Source organism: Cyanistes caeruleus, chromosome 7, assembly GCF_971803275.1.
Source record: "Cyanistes caeruleus chromosome 7, bCyaCae1.hap1.1, whole genome shotgun sequence".
NCBI lineage: Eukaryota > Metazoa > Chordata > Aves > Passeriformes > Paridae > Cyanistes > Cyanistes caeruleus.
Window position 1 is genome coordinate 20,911,598 of NC_141707.1, and position 25,382 is coordinate 20,936,979.

Consider the following 25,382-nt stretch of genomic DNA (forward strand, 5'->3'; position numbering starts at 1 on the left):
TCTCCATGTGAGCTTTTATGCAAACTTCTAAAGTGCAAGGAATCCTGGGGTGGAAGAGCTATTCTGAGAGCTTTCACATAGTTCATGTAATTAGGGAAACCACTTCCTTTGATTGTAAGTGTTCAAAACAGCTGAATTTCTTCTTTCAAAGGACTCTGTGATTTGGGTCATCTCTTTTACTTGCTCTTTTATGTTTCTCAAGATGAGAGGTGAGACTGTAAAGCACATTATTTAGAAAAAAAAAAAGGTTCCACTTTTTGTTTTAGGGATTGAACTTCGACTATTCAAACGCTTATCATTTGGAAATCTATCTTTCTTTCCCTCCCTCTGTTTCCTTCCTTTTCTGATAAGCTCTTCAGTGGCTCAAGCGAATATAGCCTAAAATGCCAATTTAAACCTAAGGGAAAACTGAAATAAGGTACATAAAGGAAAAGGGACTCTCATTTTCCTTTGTGCAGTTGTGGTTGAATATGTAATTATAAAGGAGCTCTAGCTACAGGACCTCAGTCCCCATGTCACATTTACTTTTTCAATGGTTCTAAACATTGACCAAGCAAAAAGGCAGAAATACAGGTTTTTAAAAGACAAACAAAGCAGCTGCCCTGGTCTTTGAAGTGAGTTTGCAGGTTCTTCATTTCTTGAAAAGGGAACACGGGTCACAGTTTCAAGGCAATGACCATGTCACCAGAGCTAACAGCTGATGCCAATGTTGCTACAGAATCAAGTGTCACTCGCCCTGAATTTCTTAAGTCAGGCACCCTGTTAGTGCAGTTACTTCACAGTCATCTCAGTAACAGCTGTAACAGGCAGCGAATATTCCTATTCTCACAGTATAGCACAGAATCATACTACTGAAAAGGCAGATTTCTTACTGCAGGTTTCAAATTTATTAAGTAAAAACAGAACACTTGTTGATCCTAGGAGGTTCCCAGTCAGTGAAAATTGCAGGACTCCTTCCAGAATTACAGCACGTACAGGGAATCAGTCTGCAATAGGAACAGAGTAAACCACTCGGAACCCAGTGCCAGAAACCCCATTACTGCCAGCTTCTGCACAGGACAGATGAGACACTGGCTTGGAGAGATGACTTGACAATAAAGACTTTGCTACATAAACAACTGAGAACCCAAAAGTTAAGAGCAGAATTCCAAAAGGTGTTGTCCTTTTTAATAGGGTCTGGATATTGCATTTGCCTTTAGGGTCTCACAAACTTCTGGGGGTAAAAGAAAGGCAGCATCCAAAAGAAAGAGGAATTCAACAGCTCCAAACTGTAGCCGTTAGTTGCTACATACTTACATCACACACATCACCCTCAGAACACAGGGACATATCACAGAGAAGTCGAAAAGCTTTTTCCTTGAGTTAGGAGATAAAAGGTACACAGCTCACAAAAATGGAAACCCACCAATCACTACTTATAAGCCTTCATGTTTGAAAGGTTTACCTCAAATGCATCTAACATTACTAAAATTAAAGTTGTTACAAGATTAGACAAGAAGTGATTTCTGTGCTTTTCCCACCCTCTAATTTCACATAGGCATACACGACACTTTCTCAGCTCTACAATTCTTCCAAGAGGAAAAGATAACCTCTCAGAAAATGTCACTCATTTGCTCAAGGGTGCATCAACTAGTTGATTTTAACAGGTTTTAACAAGTTTAACAGAACAACCTACTCATCTTTCCTATTTGGTCTCTGCCAGATAATAATGTGCAGAGTGCCTCAGCTTTCACTGAAAGGCTGCCATCTGCCCAGCCTGTATGCCTGTCTTTTGGTTTTACCACCTTCCAAAGAGCACCTTGGTACAAGCAACTGCATCTCATATTCTGGTGTCTACCAAGAGCTTCCTCACTTCTCCCACAACAGCACAAGAGATTTCACAAGCCATGAGTATTTTTGATGTGGCTTCTGGTAAATCAGGTGTTCAATACACAAAACCCACAGCTATTTGGTCAGTCGTGTATATTATAACAGGATTTTTTTCTCCCTCACCTCCACATTTTAGGCTCAAGAAACCTCAATTTTCAGGAGTTTTGGAGTAAAAAGCTCCCCATAAGTGGGGAGGTATGTGGCACTGTTCCCCCTCAATGACAACCAAGGGCCAGGCCCTATTTTGCCAAGGATGTGCATCCACACGGGGCCCCTCCTGTGTGCTAGACACCCAGTTTCCCAGAGGAGCTGACTTTCTTAAATAGAAATTATGCTGAATACATAATTCATCATAATTCACATTATCTAAGCATTAGTCTAATAAAAAACATGTATTTTCAAATAGGATTCTTCCCCAGTAGCTGAACTGTAACAGATGAAACAATTAAAAAGAGAAACAGGGCAGTTTGGAGGCAGTTGGGTCAGAAGCGCAGCTCTGTGTTTGCCCTTGCTGGGCCTCATCTCCCTGGTGTGTTAGCACAGTTAACTGAGTATTAGAGAAAGAGTTAATGTTGAAGCTGTTCTCTGGGCTCCTCTGCAGCTTCCAGCTAACATAAACACATCTGAATGTTTCCCTGTGACTGTTTATATTGTCCTCTTAAAAAGGAAACTTTCTCTATCAGCACCTTAATAAGTGGAAATAGGTAAATATAAAATAACTTTTACAGTCTTAGTTGTTTCATTACAATTAAAGAGACTGATTTTGATGCTTGCATTCAATTTAGGATATATTTTCTTTTTCCTCCAACTCTGTTTTGAGTGAAATCTTGTGTCCCAGACCCTTAAGTAGGGCCTATCTAGTTCTATAGAGCATTTTATTGCCCTCTCAAAAGCACAAAACACATTGTTCAAACTTCCATTGTCACCGTGTGTGTGGTGGGTAGTTTGGGGACCCAGCCAAAGACTGTGGCCCCCATGCTCAGCTATGAATACTCGTGTGGAAAATGGTCTCCAGGAGATTAATGGTCCCAGACTCAGATCACATCAACTCCAGCACAAGTCTCTGACTTCATCTGAACCATCACACAGGAGTGCAACAACCTAGAAACTGTGTCAGATTCAAACAATACTTCCACACACCTGAAGAGCTACTCTGAGATCATCAGAAACAACTTGTCACTCTGTGTGCTGCAGTGAGTGCAAGCTTTTTAATTAGCACCCCCACGAATTGCAGCACCAACAAATTTCAATGTGGGTCACAGACATTAAAATTGTCAGCTGTCCCTCAAAGCACTTAAGACTCAAAGGTGCAATCACTTATCATCTCTCAAGTTACCACTCACCTGTCATTTTGATTTTCTACTTGTAACCTTGTTTCAGAAAACCATATAGTTAAATAAATGTCTACATAATTCTAACTTAAACCAATCTTCAATTGCTTGAGCCTGCAACAGCCTAAAACAGCACTTTGAGAAAAAAGGATTTCTTCTGTGTCCATGAGATTTCCACAGCAAAGCTTCAGGACAGCTTAAACATCCAAAAATACCATTTTGCAGTTAATCACTTCAACAGAAGCTCAGGGTCAGAAAATGTCGTGGGAGGGGAAACAAAAGAGCTGCCATTTGATGTCAAGGGTTTCTGGCATAAAAAAATATGCAACACAACCTCTCCTCCAAATTATAAATAGCAACTGAGCCCATGCAAAAAGAAACAGGGGAAACATATCTAGAGAAAAATTAAAAAGAAAATTTTTAAAAAAAAGAAAAAGAAAAAAAAAAACAGAAAAATGCCCAAAATAAAGAAACAAACAAAATAAACCATCCTAGGAAAAAATGCCCTTAATTGCAACTAAGTATCTACTGGAAATGTGAGCAGCTCACTGTCAAACAAAAACTTGCAATTGACAGAATAATATTTAAGACAATGTGGAATGGAATTAAACTAATTACAAAAGTAAATAATATTTAATAATATCCTAATAGACAGCATTTTGCGGATGGAAAAGAGGGTAAGAAAGAATGTTTTCTAAATAATCAGAGATTTTCTTCCTATTCTAAACAACACTTATTCATAATTTATAGGAAACCGGCACAAAAACTTGTTCACTTGCAGATGTTACACCTTCTGAGGAAAAAAAAAACAAAACAACAAACCACTGAAATTGAAGATAACTGAGATAAAAGGGTCCAAACCTCACAGAGATATTCCTAACTCAGGCATCAGACACACAGTAATTTCATGTGACTCAATCAAGCTAAGGAAGCTGTACCTATATTCCTAAGGAGTAGGACATGCAAGGTAATTTCACTTCTCACAAAGTTTAAGGCAATTCAAAAGACAAGCAAAAGGAAACAATGGACATATCTGGTGCATCTCATCTTAATAATTTACCTATTAATCAAATTTGTTTACATAGCAACTGTTCAACACTGACCCACCAGTCAAGAGGACATGAGCATTTGTACCTTTTCAATTTTAGTACAAAATCTAGTGGTTTTACACCACTGACAGTTACTATGTCTCAACTGATTCAAAATAACTTTTGAAGCCACATACTGCCAGTATGGCCCTGACAAACCTGTTTCACTGAAGCTGATGTCCTATCAAATTAACCCCAAAACTGGCTTGATTTAAAAAAACACATATATACAAGCCAGTGTAAGTAAGAATCTTGAATTAAGTTGGTCAAAAAAACCAGTAAGCCACACAACTTTGCTACAAATACTCATCATTTATATGAGGCAATTCTTAAGTTGTTACTCATTCAGTGAAAAACTTGGTATAAAAACGTTTAAATACATGAGTAAAAAAATCCACTACAATAAAACATAGCAAAATACAAACAAATACTTTTCTATGTCTGGATTCCTGTGTTTCAAAGATTGTTTTAGGAGGAAGAGACACAGGAATGAAGTATCTTAAAACAGACAAAATTAAACTAAAGCCTGTTCTTCGCAAGAATAATTGTATTTTGGCCATGTTACATCATCTTTCATTATACTGGTGTCTCCCAAATATTTTGGTTGCAACATATATGCCACAACACTAATAACACAGTCTTATCCAAAGCATCCACTAAGAAAATCTCATGCAGTGACTTTCTTGACTCCAGGAAATATGACATTCATTTACAAAATAAAATCCTCCAGAAAATTACCCCTTGAATAAAAGTCAAGAATAGGGCAAATAAATAATCAGTCAGATTCACTGCAGAACTGCAGACTGTCCTATCCAAAATGATTTATTCTGCAAGATACAGAATACACAGCAGCTGGAGCATCTGAAGCAATTTTGACAAGTTCCAGTCTATAGAGGGTTCTAAGTATTATCTTGATACCTTTTGAGAACACCCTAATAAGCACCAAGAGGAGCGCTCTAAGCCAATTCCTTTACCAAAATACATTAAAAAACCCAAACAGAAAACCTTTTAAAATACCCATTCTGTAAAACAGAAACTAAGACATTTTAAGACACTCCTCTGGTATAATAAATACTGTTTTATGTCCTCTTAACAGCTAACACCACATAATAGTAAACCTGAAAGGAGATTGCAGCCAGGTGAGGGTCAGCCTCTTCTCTGAGGAATTAGCAATAGGACAAGAGGACAGAGACTTAAACTGCACACCAGGGAAGGTTTAGGCTGGACATCAGGAAGAAGGTTTTCACAGAAAAGGTGACTGAGGATTGGAATGGGCTGCTCAGGGAGGTGGTGGAGTCATCATCCCTGGAGGTATTTCAGGGAAGACCAGATATGGCAGTCAATGCCACGGTCTAGTTGACAAAGTGGTGTTAGGTCATAGGTTGGACTTGATGATTTCAAAGGTCTCATCCAATCTAGCTGATTCTGTGATTAAGTTTTTCTTTGAATGAATATGGGGCTTGATGGGTTCCCATGAGATCAGTTAATGTGAACTTCATAATTTTTCAGTATAGGCGCAGATAACCCTGGAAAGTTCATATTCAACTCCTACACCCCGCATAATTTCATACAGCACACACTCTGAGACCTCTCTCACTGTTCATCACTCTCAATACTTGCTGACTTAGACCTGAGAGAGGTAAGGGAGTAAAAGCTCCTAGAAAGAGCTAATAAAATAATAGAGTATCAATATTGCCCTTCATTACAGCCAGGACCCAGTGTGGAGAGTCATTCCAGGCCAGCACCAGAACGCCTATACCAGCTACAAACTTCGAAGAAAAAGAACATCTACTATTTTTAGTCCTATCAGGACTAAAGTATCAATTTCAGTTTGTTTTGTTTTGCTTTATTTTACTCTGTTATTTTTCTCTTGTTACTCTTGCAAATCATTGCCAGTCCTTACTCTCATGACCCACATTAAAATTATCACATGCTCTCTTTTAGCACTACAAACATGAATGAGGTAAGTCCAGTGACATGCATGTGATTATACTTAACTCATCCCCCTCAGAAGGTACAAGCACAATCTATATCTTCTGGACAGTTCTTTCCAGAAGTGGATCATAAAAATCAAAAAAGTGAACAAGCTGTATTATATGCCATATGAAAATTTTTATGAAGCATTAAAATATCCTCTAAAGCTTACAACACACATATTATATACAAGAAACCCTGACAATATAAAATTAGCTTTCATGGTAGTAAGACTCCAGGCAATACAGCATCAAAACTAGAGAAAGCACATTTTTATTTTTGAGTCTCATAAAACTCAAATGCATTACAGACATGACTGAACAAAGCATAGTTAATCCTGCCCAATTTAACTTCTATCTGTAAGTTAGTTCTGTTAGTTTACCAGAAATATTTAAGTATTTCCCAGCAAGATTACAATTACATTTTACTGTTATTTTCCCACCACGCTCCTGCAGTTTGCACAGACCATTGTCAGCATTTTGAAAAAGTCCAGGAACATATGTCCTGCATGAAATCAAGTGATCTTGTACCCAAGTGCCCTGGTTGTAATGGCTGAAGCCATACGGCTGCCCATCAATAGCATGGAGACAGCCTATGGACCATGGAGTACTTCAAAAGACCTGAGATATTAAAATTAAATTCAAATTTCAGGTGAAATTCTAGCAGTAGTAAACCTCCTGGTGAAGAACCACACTCCACACACCAGCTACCAACAAACTGCCACCCACAGCACAGCCCTCAAAAACAATGACAAATAACAGGTGAACTTCAGAGATGGGCAATCAAAGGAGGTGAGTGCTCTTCAGTGAAAAGCTAACATGGCAAGGCATAAAACAGCATTTGTAACACTTCACTCCAGCAGTTATCTGCTCAAGATAATGGAGTCAAAAGAACTGCTAGCAATTTGCTGAATAAAGCCCCTGGCTCCAGTCTCTGCCATTCATTTCAGTGGGAAACAAATTACAGGTTTATCTAATAATTCATATAAATTCCTCACAAAAATACCAAACAACTTCCGGAGTAGTAGATGTGCAATTTTTTTCAACAAGTGGACACAATTATCACGTAGGGCAAAAGGACAGATCCTGCTACAGGAGGCACTTCTACTCTGCCACATGCATCATAAACATCATGCTGACAGCTTAATTTTCTATAAAACAATTCACTAGGAACTCCTGTTTCCTACTTGAAACCTCAAATCACTACAGTGCTTGTACTAGAGGGTAAATTGTCAACTTAATTTTTGTTTTGCTGCTATTTAATCACTCAGGCCACATTCCTACATTTTACTTAATCAGCACAATTCTTGTCCAGTTTCACATCTGATACACTAATCAAGGCCCTGTAAGCATATATATATATATATATATATATATTTTTCCTAGCAGACCTGTTTAGCTGTATTTTTTCATGTAAACACACATCTCTTCCCATAAAGTTGCATTTTACTGCCTATATATAAAAAGTTAATGCCTTGCAGAAGTATTTCTCAGATTTCAAAGAGTTTCAAAGCAATCTGTGTGAGCAACTTCCAAGTATTTGTAAGTTTTTCTAAGCACATATTCGAGTATGCTATGCTGGAACAAAAATTGCTTTGTTTCACATGTTAGAACTTGTTAGCCCCTTGGCTAATATAAAACCTTCACGATCTTTGCTGGTTGTGATTGGCTTGTTTAATAAAATGACACACAGATACAACATATTTGCAGAATGATACCATAGCTCCATTGACTTGGCTTGTTCCCTTGGACTTGGCTAGTATAAAATGCCTCTGAGCAAGTTTTTCACAACTCTCCTGTGTTTTCCCTCTAATCAGTTGTTATGGATTATTGGCAGCAGTTAACAGAAATACAAGACATGCAGTCATGGAGATAAAAGGACACTTCCTTCCAAATAAACTAGAAAGAGTAGAATCACAGATTATGCCAAGCTGGAAGGGACCCACAAAGATCACCAAATCCAACTCAGCCCCACACAGGACCATCCCCAAGAGTGCCTGAAATCACTGTCCAAATGCACAGAATAATTAGTATTCTGGACTAACTGCATCAAAGTATCTACTAAACACAGATACACAAGAGTTACAGCAAGTTATTTTTGTATTGATACCAGAATCATTAACTCACCACGACTTTCAGTGCAGCTCAGTCACAGACATTCATTATTGTCATCACTACAGATGAAGATTCTACATATGTAAACACATGACAGCCATTAGGGTCAGAAGACCTTTTGGCCACCAAGCTGGCCTCTGGTACAGCACAGGCCATTATACTTCAGCAAAATGTTCCTGTGTTCAGCTCAACAACTTGATAAAAACAGTTGCCTAAAAAGACATCTCAATGAGAAGACAAGAATTCTCCATCTTCACTCATTTCATTTGTAGCCTGTGCCAAGTGTTACTCATCCTGACTCCTGATAACTTGTGCTTTTCTTTCCATTCTAATTTTTCTGGCTACAAATTCCAAGCACTAGCTCTTGCAATAACTTTTTGCACTAGATTAAACTATCCCATCATTTTCTCCATACGAAAATGCAATTTTTGTAAAAGCTCTTACTTTTTAATTCTCTAAGGCTGTTGACAGAAAAGTTCTGCCAAAGCCTGTCAGACTTATTTAAAGCATCACCACTTGTCTCTCCACTGCCTTTCCAGAAAACTTTCAAGAGAAAGTGCCCATAACAAGCTGCTCCCATAACCTGTCTTGTTTAGTTCAAGTTGCAAATTGAAATAAACCAAATTTGTGATGGAAAGCACTTGCTCCCCTTCTGTCAGCTCATCCTGATGGATGATATTCATCAGCCCATCTTGATACCCCCACTCTCACTAACTTTCCACTCTGTGTTTTGCAGATTCCCTTGGGCTGCCCTTACAGTTCATTTACACTTTCAAACACAACAGAACCACATGTGCCTAACAATAATTTTCCCAGTGCTACATACCAAGATAAAGCATGCCTTGTTGTTACAAATTACTTGATCCTGATTTGCATATGCAAAACAAGTAACCTAATTTGCCTAACAGCACCATGATATGAGCTCTTACTGAGTTGCAAGTCTTCATTAATCCCTAAATAAACACCTAAATTATAATAAACTCTTTCTGGCGTATGGTTTCCTTTTCCTACTGTACAACCTGTGTTCCCTGCTACTCCAAGCTGAACTTGGTGTGACACTAACTTAAAAAAATGTATTTTTGATGAACGGTCCAACTGTGTCAAGTAATACATAGGATTTTCCTTTCTCTATTCTTTCCCATTCCATTAAGTTTTATGCCATCGTAAGATGTAGTAATATTTTTTTCAAATTTACTTTCATAAAATGCTTTAAGTATGTAACAACAGGTCTAGCACAGACACAGGTGTAACCCCTTCAGAAACATACATGTTCAATAAAGATATTTCACTGACCCTGACTGAGATCTGCAAGCCAGGTTATTTTTGAGAAGTGCATTACTTATACTGCTTAGCACAAATTTTACTTTACATGTATCTCTTGATATAAACAAATTGTAGAAATAAAGAGGCAGCAGAAACTGACATTGGACAGAATGTATAAATCTTCCATTGTCCTAGAAAAATCTTGAGATCCTTTTTCATTATTTTAGACAGCAACATGCTTAATCATGATCAAACATGCTTATCATGTCACTAAGCATGACACAATGATGGCAGCTCCGCTGCTGCAGCAGTGGGTGAACTTTGATGTCTGATTATTTACAAAGTCTATTATGCCTAGTGCTGCTCTGCTGTCCTCCAGTTTGTACCTGTCTTCCTACAACAGTCTGAGGCTACAAGCTACATACAGTCATGATGGAAAAGCAGCCCAGGAACTGTGCTGTCCATCGCTACACTGGGGTGTGCTCACTGCTCCATCGGTGGTGCTGACCAGCAGGCACACTGGAGCACTGTGAGGACCACAAACACCATATCTCTGCTGAAACTGTACAAAGCTGAGGGGTCAAAAGGACTTTTAGGCAAATTTCAAATGCTTTAAAAAAAAAACAAAACCAAACCAACCTCAGTGGATAAAGGTGCATTTAGTGAACTCTGTTTTTTCCCCCAGGATTGCCAAGGACTCATTTGCCTTTCCAGGTCACAAGACACCCCAAGGGAAGGTGACTGGCAGAACAGTTAGGGTTAAAACTACCTCATTGTAAGACCGAGATATGACTATGTTGCTATGACTAACTAGGAGCTAGTGGAGCCCTAGATCAAAATCTTCAGCAGACAACTCTAAGCCTGTAGTGAACATACAGACGTGAACCACAGAGCAGACGTCAAGAGAAGAAAATGGAGTCAGGTAATGACAGGAACACTACCTCCCTCCTATCTAGCAGCATACTGGTGGTATCAAGGGGAAATTAGTAGCTCCACAGGTGCAGCCAGCTCTCCTCTTCCTCAGGACCAAGCAGAGGAGAGTTGCAAAACAAGAAAAGTGGGAGAGAACAGTGAACAGTAAATCAATAATGCTTTTACATCAACTTCATCAGCTTGGACTACTCATTATGCTTTTACTGTAACCTCATCACTTACAGAGTCTCATAATTAAATGAACAAAAATCCCAAGGTAGTTTGCCTGCATTACCTAGAAGAAAACACTAGAAAAGAATTTTTGTTCTTGTTACCACAGCAGACAAAGTGAATGAAAAGTAAGCTTTTACCTCTTTTTCTATTTTGAGCAGCTTCTTTACTGCCACCTCCTTGTCCTGAGAAATCCATCGGGCTCGGTAGACACTCCCAAAACTCCCTCCACCGCAGTTCTCAAAAAACTGCAAGTCATCAAATTTAATTTGCACAAATGAAGCACTGGTAGACGACATCTCATAATGACAAAATATACCACAGCAAAACCTGTAAAGAGAAAAGCTTTTATTAATGCACATGCTCCAAGAATTTATGGACTTTCTTACCCATGCTCAGTCACCCCAAAATCAGAACCATAAGCACAATGCAGTAAAATCCACAGGCTGCAGGAGGAAAAGAGCCCGAGAACTTGCATTCCAACAGGCTGTGCAAAAGTGTGCATAATTTGCACAAGCTATTGGGAGGAGCTGGGGGACAGAAAAAACTAACAGTATTCCTCAGGGCTATCCTGACGTTTCCTGAACGCCTTGGAAAAGCAAAAGGCAGGCATGTGGCTACCTTCTCCATGGACAGACAGGAAGCGTGCTCTCAGCTCCAGGTTGCCTGCCCACTCAGGCACACCAGGCACGCCATCCTCCTGCCGCGATGGCCACGCACAAGGCACACGCCACCCTGGCCAGGCAGGCTGCCTTCGGCGGCCAGCAGCGGTGGCCAGCGGGCAGTGGCACCCTGGCACACGCTGCATGCCTTAACAGCGCTCCAGGCGAGGTCAGACCACTTCATGCAAGGATGTGGAAAAACCTGGCCGTGGTAAATCTCTCTTCCTGAGTGACTCAGTTCTGTTTGCACGTTGTAACAAAGCACAAGTACAGAGTAATTCATCTGGGTTACAATATGTGGAATTCTGCAGCCTGTGCCAAGACTGGTGTCGGCAGTTTCAAGAGATGATCCCAAATCTGCTGACAGGGGAACAGAATGTCCTTCCCCGAGATTTCACGGTGATAAAGCTTATGGCTGTAGCGAATTTCAAGAAACGTTATCACCTAAATACATGAACAATGACTAATTTTAGGTTTCTTTTATTTAAAATCGGAAAGCTCATGTCTTTAGTGGGACTGTAGGACACAACACACTCCAGAACCATCTGCAAGTCTGCTGTGGGTTCAGTTCAGATGCACCAGCCTAGACAAAGTTGTTTTATTTACCAGCAAAAAGTTACTATATTTGCTATTAATGACAGAAAATTTAACACATAAAATGAGAGATGAGTTTTAACCAAACAAGCCAAAAAAGAACCAGAAATTTTGGGTTGATGGTGAAAACTACACAAACATTTTCACTGATAGATTACAGTACCAAAAATATACAATGTCTTCTGAGACCCCCCCATTCCATAGGGTTTTTTGAGATAAAACATATTTTATGTGTTGTCCAGAGCTCTGAAACACACCTGTGTTAACTCCTATTACTGCTGACTGACAGAATCTCTCTATGTAACATTTCTTTATATCCCTTCTGTAACAAACACAAAGGCATTATTTGCCCCCTGGCTCTCCTGATTGTGTAGCTACTCTGATTAAAATTTTGAGATACCATTTGATCAGGAATTTCTAGCAGTATTTAGTTGCAGCTATTCTCCAAATAAGAGACGAAGATATCAACATTTTTCTACATACAACATAACATAGAGCCTTCTCTGAAACTGCCTGCCTCATTTTATACCTCTTGACCACCCATAAAGTCAAATGCTGACCAGTCCATGACAACTTTACTATGTGTACTGAAGGCATTTTAGCAAGGAGCAGACTTCAAGCCTTTCACTGACAGCCAGCCTACTGAGCTCTTGGAGAGGGAACATGAATGCTCTCTCCCCAGAGCTCCAAGTCAGAGCAGGGGTTACCAGTGGGATGTGAAATAAAGTCCATTCTTCCAGTACTCTGCAGCCTTTCCTAATACAAGTGTCTGAAGTGTCCTGCTAACCTTCTGTTCTTGTTTTAACCTTGCTGCTGCTGTTAATTTCCTGCCATCCCAGAGTCACCTTTTGCACAGCCTGCACACATTGTCTTTAGAGAAAGCTCAAAGGAAAGGAAATTGGTCAATCCTACAAATCAAGAGAGTAATGAACGTTTTAATGTTTTGTTCTTGGCCAGCGCTGCTTAATTAGCAGATCTTCAGAAACGAAAGTTCATTTGCATCGTTTACTCCAGCAGTTACTCCAAGTTGATGCTGTCTAAAGCATATGTGACACTTTACAGACGAACAGAACAGGTTGACTTCCCAACCCAAAGACCTCACAATTTAAGGCCACAGCCCTGCACATATTTATGCACAGGGGTAGTCACACTTGAGTGAACAATTTCCTTACTGACAACAGAATTAGCCAGAAGAGTGATGTTACTCACAGGCAAAAGCCCATGCATCGACTAGACCATAAATATAACAGGGAAGTGGGAAGAGCTGAAAACAGATCATTGCATTTGGGATGGCAGAAGGAAAAGGAAACCAAGTGAGAAGAAAAACACATCCCAGGAAAGTTATTATGTAGAATAATTCACTATCTGAATTCAATAGCTTTGAAGGACTGTCAAATTATTTAATACTATTGCTCACCCAGAACCACAAAGTCAATTGTACAAACAAGTAAATTATTTGATTTCTGAAAATTACACTAGCGGAGAATAACATGCACACCAGAAAAATACAAATGAGTGCTTTTCTGATGGGTCCTCCTTAGTGCTTCAAACTTTAAATTTTCATGGGCTTACAATGCAGTACCTGGCTCACAAGCACTTGCAGAAGCTACCATTCATTCTTTAAACACCTTCTCAGTTTCAGTTTCACCTTCTCTTACCTACAGCAGTCAACCAGCTGCAGATCACAGGACCACACAGTGAATCAGGTGGCAAGACCTTTGAAATGCTGAGTCCAACCTGTGACTGAATACTACCATGTCAACTAGTTCATGGCATTGAGTAACACATCCAGTCTTTCCTTAAACACCTCCAGCAACAGTGACTCCATCACCTCCCTGGTTTGTCCATTCCAATGTTTAATCAGCCTTTCTGTGAAGAAATTCCTCCTCATGTCCAGCCTAAAGCTCCCCTGATACAGCTTATCACCACATCCTCTTGTCCTGTCACTGGTTGTCAGGGAGAAGAGGCTGACCCCTGCCTGACCACAACCTCTTTTTAGGTAGTTGTAGAGATGCTATAAGGCACCAGCACACAGTAAGTTAATGTTATTTAAAGAATGATTCATTAGTTGGCACCAGGTTGTTCCAGATGCTTTTTTTCCCAGAGAAAGTAGAGGAGATTTACAAGAGACACTCTTTCTTTAGAGATCTGGAATTAAAAACAGCCTACATTTGTTTTCTTTTTCTAGATGAAACAACAGACCTGTTTAAACATCACTCCATATTTTTGGATTCGAGATAGGTAATCCTCAATTAGAAAGATCAATCTCTGTGTTACGTTTGAGAAAACAACTGTTTAGATTAACAGCTGCAAGTGACAAATCCACACACTTATTAACTTGTTTTAAAGATATTTACCAATCTGAGTTTATAACATTGGTTAAGATTAAAAAAAATAGATCAGGTATTTCATTAAACTCCATAGTCTTCCACTTGCACAGCATTCCAACAGTGTGCAGCACTTTTTTGCACCTTACACTTCTGCAGACAGGAGAGCAGCCCTCTGCAACACAGCCTCCAGGCCTGGGGCCTTACAGCAACTCCCCTGCACACAGTGAAAGAGGGTTTGGCACACACACCCTCCTTCCCCACTCACAGTTTCGGGTGTTTAAGTACCATCACTGTGTAGCAGGGAAACACTGGCTGACTTTGTTGCTTGTTCGCGATTAAATGAAAACATGACAATTCAGAAACGGAGAATGACAGGTATTTCAGGAAATTAACTGCTGGTTATTTCAGTTATTCCTATGGGATCTTCCTGGGGTAAAAGAATTTTCTCCTTTTTCTGTTTTATTTCTAATAGTTAGCATGAGCTTGTAATCTTGCAGCAACATCTACATCTTCTCCCAGCACTTTTTTTCCACATAATAACTTGTATTTGAGCATGCTGTTGGAAGCTGTTCATTTCATACCAAAGAGTAACAGATCTGAGTTGCATTCAGCAGTGTTTAACATCTGAAATTATTATTTATCATTAGTATGTAACATGTCAGGACCACTACACAGAGCCATTCTGTAGCAAGTAAAGTCACCACAAGTTCAGCACACCAATGATGTGTGCTCCAATGATGGAGGTGTAGCAAACCATCCACCATCACTGTCTTCTTGTAATTACAGAACTTTAAGGGATTAACCCATGTGAGGGTCCCGGCCCTGCTAAGGCAGGGGAACATTTGCTGTTCCCCTAGATCCTTCAAGGTAAGGGAACCCCCAGGCACACAGGCTGCAGACCAACCCTGCTGCAGGCTGCCCTGCATCTTAGCACACCACCACTGGAAGAACCCAACATATTCACTTATACCTCCCAGCTCCCCACAAACTGCAATGCAGGGGAAGTGCTGCCATGCCCAGAACTCTGCTTTATTCCACTTACAAAACGGAAGACCCTTCTGTTTGTCATTCAGCTGCTGCTCCCGGAGTATAGAGAGCTTCCACTTGAGGGACACAGAGACAGGAGGGAGGAAAGAATTTACAAATTGCACAGTAACTGCAACTCATATTTTGTTCAGTGCATGGCTGTGAAACCAAAAATTGCATCTCTCATCTTGCACGTGCACCTGACGCTACTCAAGTATTCAATTACTGCAGGAACAGCCTTTGTAATTTATTATGGGGAACAATCATGCAACTCCCTGCCCCTCATTTTACTGCGTGGTTCCACAAAGTAAGATTCAGTGCTTCTTGCAGGAAGGCACACTGCCAACATATTGCCAATAAAGTAGTAGCACACCACACTTGTGCTATCTTAAAATACACAGCTGAATGTGCCAAGTTTCCTTATTTGGCAAAACAGCCCATTTGCTTTCAGGATCTTTGACCATCCATTTTTAGACCCAAATCATCCTTTGTATCCAACATGGCCTGCAGTCCTTGAGCATACCAACCTGGATTTTTTTCAGCAGTATATCTATACAGTTAAATATATATATATATTTTTTAAAAAAATCACATAAAAATGTCCTACAAAAAAACCCCACCCTCACATATGAAAACATGGTTAACCATTGTCTTGTCCTAATAGAAAATAGAAAAGGAGTGACATTAAGCTACAAAAGATACTGCAGAAAGAAGGTTTTATAAATAAAAACTTAATCATATCATGAACTGCTGATGGATAAGATGCAAACAAACTCCAAGCACAAATCCAAATTAAATATATCCTAATCTTCTAATCTCCCAATGAGTTAAAATAAAGCCAACAACCCCTACAACTCCTAAACTTTCTTAATCAGACTGAGTAGCAGTCCTGCAGATGGTGAGACTGGAGGCATGGCTCTGCCTACCTTAGTTACAGACTCAACAAGATTTGAGCCTGTCCTTTGTCAGAACCTAAGAATTCTGCATAACTTCCATTAATAACATTTCTAATTTTATTTTAATTTATATAACCATTGCTACAGAAAAAGAGCTCAACTCCACCTAAACCGTTTGAGTACTGAAGGAAAAGAATCATATTTAAGCTGAGCTGTGTCAATGGCAGAGACTGAAGGCTTCAAAGGGTTTGCTTTAAATAGAAAACATTTTATCTCAGAAAACCCCTGAAATGGTCACTTTGCTTACACTGTACCTTGTGAGTGATGCCTGCCAGTAGTACATACACAACAGCACACAAGAAAGACAAGGCAGCTAGGCCTGCATCCAGGCCCATAGCACAGCTTGGTCCTGGCACAGGCCAGACTGCAGGACCTGGGCCTCAGTTTTGTTCATGTTTCTGTCTTCCCTTCACAGTGAGCCAGGCTCTCCAGGGTTACCATTACTCACACAATGCCACCGGTATGCAAAGCACATTAGGGAGAGATAAAATAAGTAGACTTCAGAGGACTTACAATTCCAGGACAAAGTCCTGAAAACATCTAGCCACATGCCTCCTGCAGAAAGCTATGATGTTTTCGGGCAGTGACCCAGTTAATCCAGTGCTTTCAAATTATTTCTGCTTCTGGAACTTAGAAAAAGTAATGATCCATGGCTTTCCCGATGGCTCTGTCGCTAAAACTCCCAGCAGAGCATGCTGGATACAGGGTAATAGATGGCTCATACGCGTGCCTAATAAAAGATCATACTGCTGGAAACGAGCTAACTTAAGCAAATACACCAGAACCAAAGAACGACGGCTTACTTTTAAAAAAGGAAAAAAACAAAACGGAGGGAATGAAAGTCACACCTCAAATCCCAACCCGACGGATTTTATGCCCAAAACAACAGCAAAATGCAGCAGGTGCGCTGCATTTGAAACACATTCTAAGGAGCGCAGGGATGTCCGAGGGCAGCAGCAGCCCCCGGCCGGACGCTGGCTGCCCATGTCCCGCTCTCCTCCCCCACGGGCGGCCGCCGCCGGCAGCACCTTTCGCACGCCGGGCCGTCCCGCTCGGGGGGCACCGCTCTGTCCTGCCCTGTCCTCCCGGCGGGGCACGGCTCGTCTCCCGACCCCCGTCCCACCGCGCGGCCAAGCGTGGGCGCCGCTAACCACGGGGGCGTTTGGCCGGCGCGGCGGGACCAAGGCGACGCAAGGTCAGGCGGTGTGCCCGGCCGGCCGCCTCCCGTCACAGGGCTTCCGAAGTTGCTTCAGCACGGGGAACGTCAAACCCGGAGGGGACACCCACGGCCCGGCCCGGCCCGGCCCGCCGCCTCCCTCCGCCCAGCCGAATGCGCACCCACCGCGCCGCCGCCCCAAGCGCTGTCCCCGCGGAGGGCGCTTCGCCGTCCTCACCTTTCCCGAGGGGCTCCGGGCTGGCGGGACCCAAGCGGCACCGATCCCGGAGCCGGCGAGGGAGACTACAACCGGCGCGATCGCGTCTCCCGCTCCGTCCTCCGCGCTTCCGGTTGGTGCCGGGAGCCGAAGCCGCCGCCGCCGCCCCCGCACCGCCTCGCAGCGGCGCCACCCCGCGCTCCGCGCTGGGCCCCGCGGGGAGGCGCGGCCGCCGCCGGCTCGGGGGTGCGGGCGGCGCAGTGCCCCGCCTGTAGGGGGCGCGGTGCCGGGGCAGGGCGGGCGGTGCCGGCGCGGAGCGGCCCCTCGGGCTGCGGCTGAGGCGGGCGGGGGCGAGCGCGGCCCCCCCGCCCTGGGAGCATTGGCGTACAGCGCGCGTGGCCCCTCACGGCCTGCGCACCCTGCACCCTCACCGGGAGCGCTGTGTGCGCCTGGCGTGAGGCGGGCGGGATGGAGCATCAGCTTCTCAGAATCACCGAATCACAGACTTAAGTTGGAAGGGACCCACAAAGACCATGAAGTCCAACTCCTCGGCTTGCACAGGACATCCCCAAGAATCACACCATGTGCCTGAGAGTGATGTCCAAATGTTTGTCGGACTCTGTTAGGCATGGTGCTAACATGGGGAGCCTGTTCCAGTGCCCAACCCCACACTGCGTGAAGGACCTTTTAAAAATATCCAATCTAAACCTTCCCTGACACAGCTTAAGGCCATTCCCTTGGGTTCTGTCACTGGTCACCACAGAGAATAGAAGAGACCAGTGTCTGTCCCTCTGTTTCCCCTCACGAGGAAGCAGTATCTTCAATGAGGTCTCCTCTCAGTCTCCTCCAGGCTGAACAGACACAGTGCCTTCAGACACTCCTCACACAGCTTCCCCTCAAGGCCCTTCACCATCACTGTTGCCCTCCTCTGGACACTCTCTAAGGGCTTTATAACCTTCTGACATTGTGGCACCAAAACTGCCCTGAGCACTCGAGGTGAGGCCGCACAAGTGCAGAGCAGAGTGGGACAATCAATCACGTCCCTTGCCTGGCTGGCGATGCTGTGCCTGGTGCACCCCAGGACATGGTTGGCCCTCCTGGCTTGGACTGGCCAGGGAGGAAAGCCTCTGGCAGAGTGGCTGTTTGCTTGTTGGTCATCTGTGCCAAACCTGGGAAGAACCTCTGGACTGAGCAGGGCCTGTTTTCTCAGGTGTTTCCATGGGGCAAGTGCAGCCCAGCCACTGCAGGTGGAGGGAGTCCAGGCAGGGGGATGCACTGCCATGGCCACAGGTTTGGAAGGACAAGCTTCTTCCTTCCAAGATTCCTTTTTCTGTGACTGGTAGTATGGCTAAATTTGTTACCAAAATGACCAGATGAAGGTAACAAAAAAACCCCTGCTTCATTGGTCTTGTGCCATGGGGGCTGGGATGGTGTGTTCCCAAGATGTGGCATATTAAGCCCTGTCACTTGGGATTGCCACAATGCTGTGGGTGAGGGTTTGGAGGTCCCAAGAAATAGGAAGGGAACAGGTTTGCTCCTACAGCCAGTCCTCTTTTCAGGAATATGGAAGAAGAGGAGAACTTGACTTGCAATTGTAACCCCCTCTATCTCTCATACGTATTCCCTGGCTGCCCAGGTCAGAAATGAAACAGCCATACAGACTGCTTCTTATCCAGACATTTTAATGGCATTGAGGTATTCTACTGTTGGAGAAAATTTTTGCAAATAGAATCAGCTTATTACTGTTTCAATTAGACAATTTACTGGTATCACACTTAAAGGAAAAGACTCAAAAGACTTGGGAGACAAACAGTTTTTCTATTGAGGTAAGCACATAACATGGCTGTGACAGCACATATTCTGTACGATACAATTCATCATACAAAACTCAGTGTCTAGGGCTGCTTTACTCTGCACTTCCCAGGTCGTCTCCTGCTGACTGTACATTGGGATTTTATATTCTTTGGAGAACTGCAGCTCCTCGCTCTCTCATATTTGACCATTGTCACATGCATGTGTAGATGTGCCATATAAAACCAGTTGTGTAGCACAATAATTCACAAAGGACTGTGCAGCATCCCATTGAACCATGTCCATTAATTGTATTTGCCAGGACAAGCAGCAAAGGAGGTCAGCAGGCCCTGGATACTGCAGTTTCATGCACTTCTTGTCTGATCTGCAAGCACTTGTGCTTTCTTATGAACTGATATGCTAATGAGCCTCCAGTCAAAAGTGCCACATTTTAAAGGAGCACACAAATATCAAACACAAGTCACATGAAACTATGCTCTGGGGGAGGAGAGCTGCCACATACTTAGTATCTTAAATGCTGTAACTGAAGTGTTTGTCCTTCCTGTCAGAGGCAATTGTCAATTAGTCAAATGATTTAAAAATCTCTTTGAATGTTAAATCACCTGTTTAATAGGCATTTTCCTCGAGTGCATGCTTTCACAGTGCTTTGTCTGGGGATTTTTTCATGGCTATGTATCTGTAGAGCAGGGATTTACCATATGTAACTTCAGGTCCTGGTATCAGGGCCTAAATAAACTATTCCAGAAGCACATGAGAAATGAGGGGGTGGTTAATACTTCCTGTTTCAAGAGTAGGAGTGCAGAGTCTGCACCAGGTAATGTGTTAACATGCCACTTGTTTAAATAATGTAGTTGCACCTGCTCTAGTAGAGGACAAGTGAGAGAAAGTAAAGTCTGCACAAGAACTGTCCAGCCCAAGTGCTACACTGTTGTGAAGCTGAAACTATTACAACAACGTTTTAAACGTGCATTTTGGGGCTCGTACTGTTTCTGCCCTCTGGCTAGTAAGACTGGATATGTTCAAGTTGTTTTTCCATTATCATGAAAATTAAATTAAAAATAGCTAGAAAAGATCAGAAACCGGTATAATGGCAGTTTCTGAGGAGGTCATACTATTTATAGAACAGTGAGCACATGGTGGTATGTTTTCCCTCCTTTCTGAGGCAGCAAACTCAGAGAAACTCAAAAGTTACCTCTGGAGAGCTCAATCCTAACCTCAGGCTTCTTCAATTGATATAGAACAGGCAGAAAAAGAAAATATTTAAAAGCTAACAAAAGTTATTGTAAAGCCACAACAATTGGCAAAGGACGAAGGCAATTCTAGCAACTTTTAACTCAATTTTAGAGTTGAAAGTAGTCATATGAATTGTCTCTTTACATCTCATCACAGGTTGTGTAATGACGTCTCACCACATTTCAACATGGAAAATACAGTGTCATGCATATGTCCAGGTGGTTTAAACCATCCTGCCTGCCAAAAGCGTAAGGCACAGCCCTGCCCTGCCTGTTGAGGCCTGTTCCTGCTGCTGCGCTGCCCATCTCACCTTCTGCCAGCATGGTGTTTGCACGGCTGCACAGGAAACTGGGCTGTGCAGGAGAAGCTACTGCAGAGAAAACAAATCAGTTTTCACTCAGAGCATTACGCAGGTCATCGGGCAATTGCACAAAGCCAGGAAAGGAGCAAGGTCTGATAAAAGCAGCTGAGTGGGGATAGAGCCTGGTAGTGCTTTTTTAGCAGTGTGGTGGTTTATACCAGCTTAAACTGTATGTGGAACTCTAGACACAGATAATTTGGAGGTGGACACCTGCTCCATATTTTTCAATTCTCCAAGACTGGCCCAGAGCTCATCTCAGGCTTAAAATGGACATTTCTTTGAAGCATGGCTGCTTTCTAACTTAAAAAATTGGCCAGAAAACATGGTCGAAGTCATGCTTGGGATATGCTTGGAAAGTTGTACACACTGCTGTAGAAGATGTAGCATTAGTTTATGCTTGTGTTAATCTAGCTTGTTTGAGCAATGTTAGCTGCAACTACATGGTGGCAATAGGTTTATACCATTTGTTCCATCAGGTTTGTGATCTGGAAAAGGTAAACAAATAGCTCACCTGAAAGCCCTCTCTACATTATTTTTGCTTGCTTTCCAGACTGAAATACGTGCAGGTATGTCCACACATGCTGCAATCACACACCTCTGCAGTTACACCCCAGAACATAACTTGCAGGATTGGTTTCACAACTAAAAGACAACTTGCGTGGTACTGCTAGCCAAAAAAAGCTGCCTTTTCTTTTTTTGGGTCATAGCACATGGAAAGTCTAAGGAATTGTCTTTAAATGTGGCTCAGAGGCAACCTTGCCATTCCTGGTATACATGAGGTAGCGAGTATGCACCCACAAACACCACCCTGATGCTACATGCAGTCCCCATGCTCGCACAGCCAAGACTGTGATTCCTGTTTGCTTCAGCAGCCCAGTCTTTGGTGCCCTGTGGGAAATGGCTTCTTATTGTCCTTCATGGGGAATGAAGACAGAGCTTGTACCAACCATCATCCATCTACGAGACCCATCGTTGTTGTTGTTTTCTTATCTGTTGTTTTTTTTTTAAATTTTTAAATAAGCATTTTATGAAAGTGCCTATATGGTATATTTAACATGAAATTATAAATATATTATTAAATATTAATTAATTATAAATTATTAAGCTCAGAATTATTTAACATAGACCAGAATTATTAAATATAGACATGTGTCAGAATATGCTTGTGTGCAATGGGTGTGGATCAAATACCTGCTTTGTGCACAATGGTTTTCAGAACTGGCAGGTTACAGCTTGTTCACTATCTTTTGATCAGGCACATGTGCAGTGTAAAAGCACATATAACTTCTACAAAAATGTCAATATAATTAGTAATGAGATAGCCATGAGATGGCAAAATATTAACAAGAAATCCAATTCTTGATTGTTTTACAAGAATGGTTTTCTTATCTTTTTCTGGCACCACAATTTTTAGCTGATCATTACACTCAGCTGTAATCCACTCACTATTACTCTGCTCAGCTACCTTTTCATTACATACTTTTAATTGTATATATATAGCTCATACTCCTTCTTATATTAAATTTTCTGGTCCAATGGACTTAATTTGTTGTTCTAATTTTGGCAGATTTTTTCTCTAGAATGTAATACAGCTTAACACTGTTTTCTTTGTTTTAGAGATGTACTGAGTTTATTGTAGCTGTGCCCATTTGTGTTTTCTAATCCACATCACTCTGAGCTCCACTGAAGCAACAGCGCCTTCATTTCTCTCTAAATTTTTTCCCAATAGATTGCTCTATCACAGAGAGTTTGGGGAGAGGCAGGCAAAATTCCACCACCTCTGAGGACCACCAAGGGAAGATAACAACACAGAATTTTCAACAAATGATTTGAAGCATAATATAACATTTTCTTTATTAAACAAATTGTTACCAAACTATTTATGTCATTTACCTTTCTTCTAAAATAAATGCAGGTACTGGAATAATGAAAATTTTGGCCACGATTAGCAGGGAATTGGTTTGAATTACAAAGATAATTTTAATTCCTTTTAATGAATGTACCATAGTATATGGTTCCTTGTAATTTTTGCTACTTGTTTAACCCACTAGACATTAATTAGAAACAAATCTGTCTATTTGAAATCATATTTTTTTTCTCTTTGCATTTAGAGATTAAATAAGACTAGAAAACATCCATAATATTAGACTGCCTCAGAAAAGCAAGTATCATCTCAGTCCCTTTTCCTGTGATTCCAAAAAGAAGTAATCAATTCTCCCAAAACACAAGCACACTATTAACAGTTCCTAGTTATGACAGGAAGGAAACAAAAATCCCTGCAAACCTCTTACTAGTTTTTGGCAACAGTGCTAACTGATCAGGAGCACCACAAAGGAGTTACATGCCAGACAAGAGGAACAGGAGAAACACTAGGGCAGGAATTACAAATGGAAGGAAATGTTGTATTTCAAACAGACACTAGACAGCAACCTGCCAGTACTGCAGCCCTCAAGGGTCAGTCCTACAGAGAATGAGGACATCTAAAGAAAACCCAAGGCAAAACTGTCTCTCTGTTATCTGAGAACATCCACAATGCTGCCGACAGTAGTCCTGTGCAGAAATAATGTACACCTGTGAAAAACACAAAGAGTCGGCAAATACAGATAGCAGGTTCACTTGCTGGTTCGGACAGCATCTGAAGAAAGAACTATTTAAAAACACAAGAGGTGGTGGTATAATGAGGAAACCATGGAGAGCAGAAAGCTTATGATTATTGACAGAAGTTGATTAAGAAATGGATTATTGTCTGTTAGGATGTTGGAATATCTACTGTCACTTCTATCCTACGTATCTTTATGTAAATTTCCTTTAATTGAGGTATTCATTTACAATCATTATTTTCATTGGTAATGCGCTTTATTTGCATTTGAAAGCAAAGAGAGGGAAAAAATTAAACACGACTGGCTGACCCCTACCATGTGAGAAAGGGTTCATTTTTTGTCACTCTGACCCAAATGGATTAGGGCCAGGAAATAAAGGTCAAGCTCTTATCAGTACCCCCATGTGTCACGTTTTTATTTCATGGAGTTTCCAAGAAAAATATTCCAATTTGCGTCAGTAATTATTCATTCTTTATGCATTATCGTGTCAGTTTCTGAGTTTATTTTGAATTCAGAAATTACCTTTGAGTGCCAGGCCTATTAAAAAGCAACCCTTTGTGAAATACCCTTCAGCAGTTAGATGTAAGTGATAGATTTTGTAGCAGTACACGCTCTTTTTTCCCTTTTAAGAATCCCCCCTTCTACAGAAGTCCCCCCATCACTCAAGTCATAAACCGCCAAGACCATGGCTGGGTTACACTCCTTTGTGGGTTTGCTAGTTGCTGCCTTAGTTAGAAGATGTCTGAGGGCTGTAATTGCTAAAGCAGTGCACAGGGCAGGTGGGTTGGAGCCAGTCTCTCTATGCTGTTGGACAGCGTGAGGTAAAAGCTTGCGGTGATGTACCCTGCGTGCTCCCCTAACACAGACCACAGCGAGCAGCTTGACATCAGGTTTTAGCCACCAGCCACGTCAGAGAGCTCCCTGTCCTGTGGGAATTGGTTTGGGGCAGTGCTGCACCTTTCCAAGAGAGGCAGAAAGGTGCAGCCTCCTGCAGTCGCTGGGGCCAAATGTCATCACCCCAGCCCAGGGCTGCCCAGCCCCACCACACTGCAATGGGGAGATATCTGTGGGTGCCAGGGGTTCCATGGGCACAGCTACAGCCCTGGAGGCAGGGCTCCAAAGATAAACTGCTAAAGAAGTTTCTGGTTTCGCAGTTTTAATGGTAACTTTTTAATCTGGTCATTATTTTCTTTGATTGCTAATACCTTGACCTCTGGTGACAGCTGCTGCTTATACCTGCTAAACTTTAATGCAGGCTACAGTAAAGAACATTATGATTATTTGAAAAGGCAGAGTGTAATGCATTTCAGATTAACAGTGAAAGAAAAGCTATTGAAGTTAGAGGTTCACTTTGCCATATCACTCTATGCTGCTTTCCTTATTATCAGTACAAAAAATGAAATGAGAATAGCACATCTTTTAATTTCCTTCTACTATTACCTCTTGATTTGCATTCAGAGCTCCCAGAAGAAATACTGCTGAATTCAGAAGCAGTCTATTTAAGCTGCATGGTGTTTAAAAATTGCTGGAAGAGGTTAAGGTGCTCTATATTATGCAGTTGACCTTACTAAGAAGCTGTGTTAACAATTTAGATTTATAATTTTGTTAAATTTTTTTCCCCCAAGCAAAATTCATTATCTCTTTTTGCACCCC

The 25,382-nt window shown here is 41.8% G+C and overlaps 1 protein-coding gene across 2 annotated transcripts in view; it reads right to left on the reverse strand.

Annotated features, from left to right (window-relative positions):
• The window catches only part of MAP3K20 (mitogen-activated protein kinase kinase kinase 20), an 88,307-nt gene extending 70,357 nt beyond the window's left edge, over positions 1–17,950 (reverse strand). For both annotated transcript variants that reach the window (XM_086898267.1, XM_086898268.1), the window contains exons 1-2: positions 17,745–17,950; positions 10,923–11,112 (exon numbers count right to left, since the gene is read on the reverse strand). In XM_086898267.1, the coding sequence (XP_086754393.1) occupies positions 10,923–11,081 (159 nt within the window). In that variant the 5' untranslated portion in view covers positions 11,082–11,112; positions 17,745–17,950. The remainder of the gene's footprint in view (positions 1–10,922; positions 11,113–17,744) is intronic.
• Between the last annotated feature and the right edge of the window lie 7,432 nt (positions 17,951–25,382).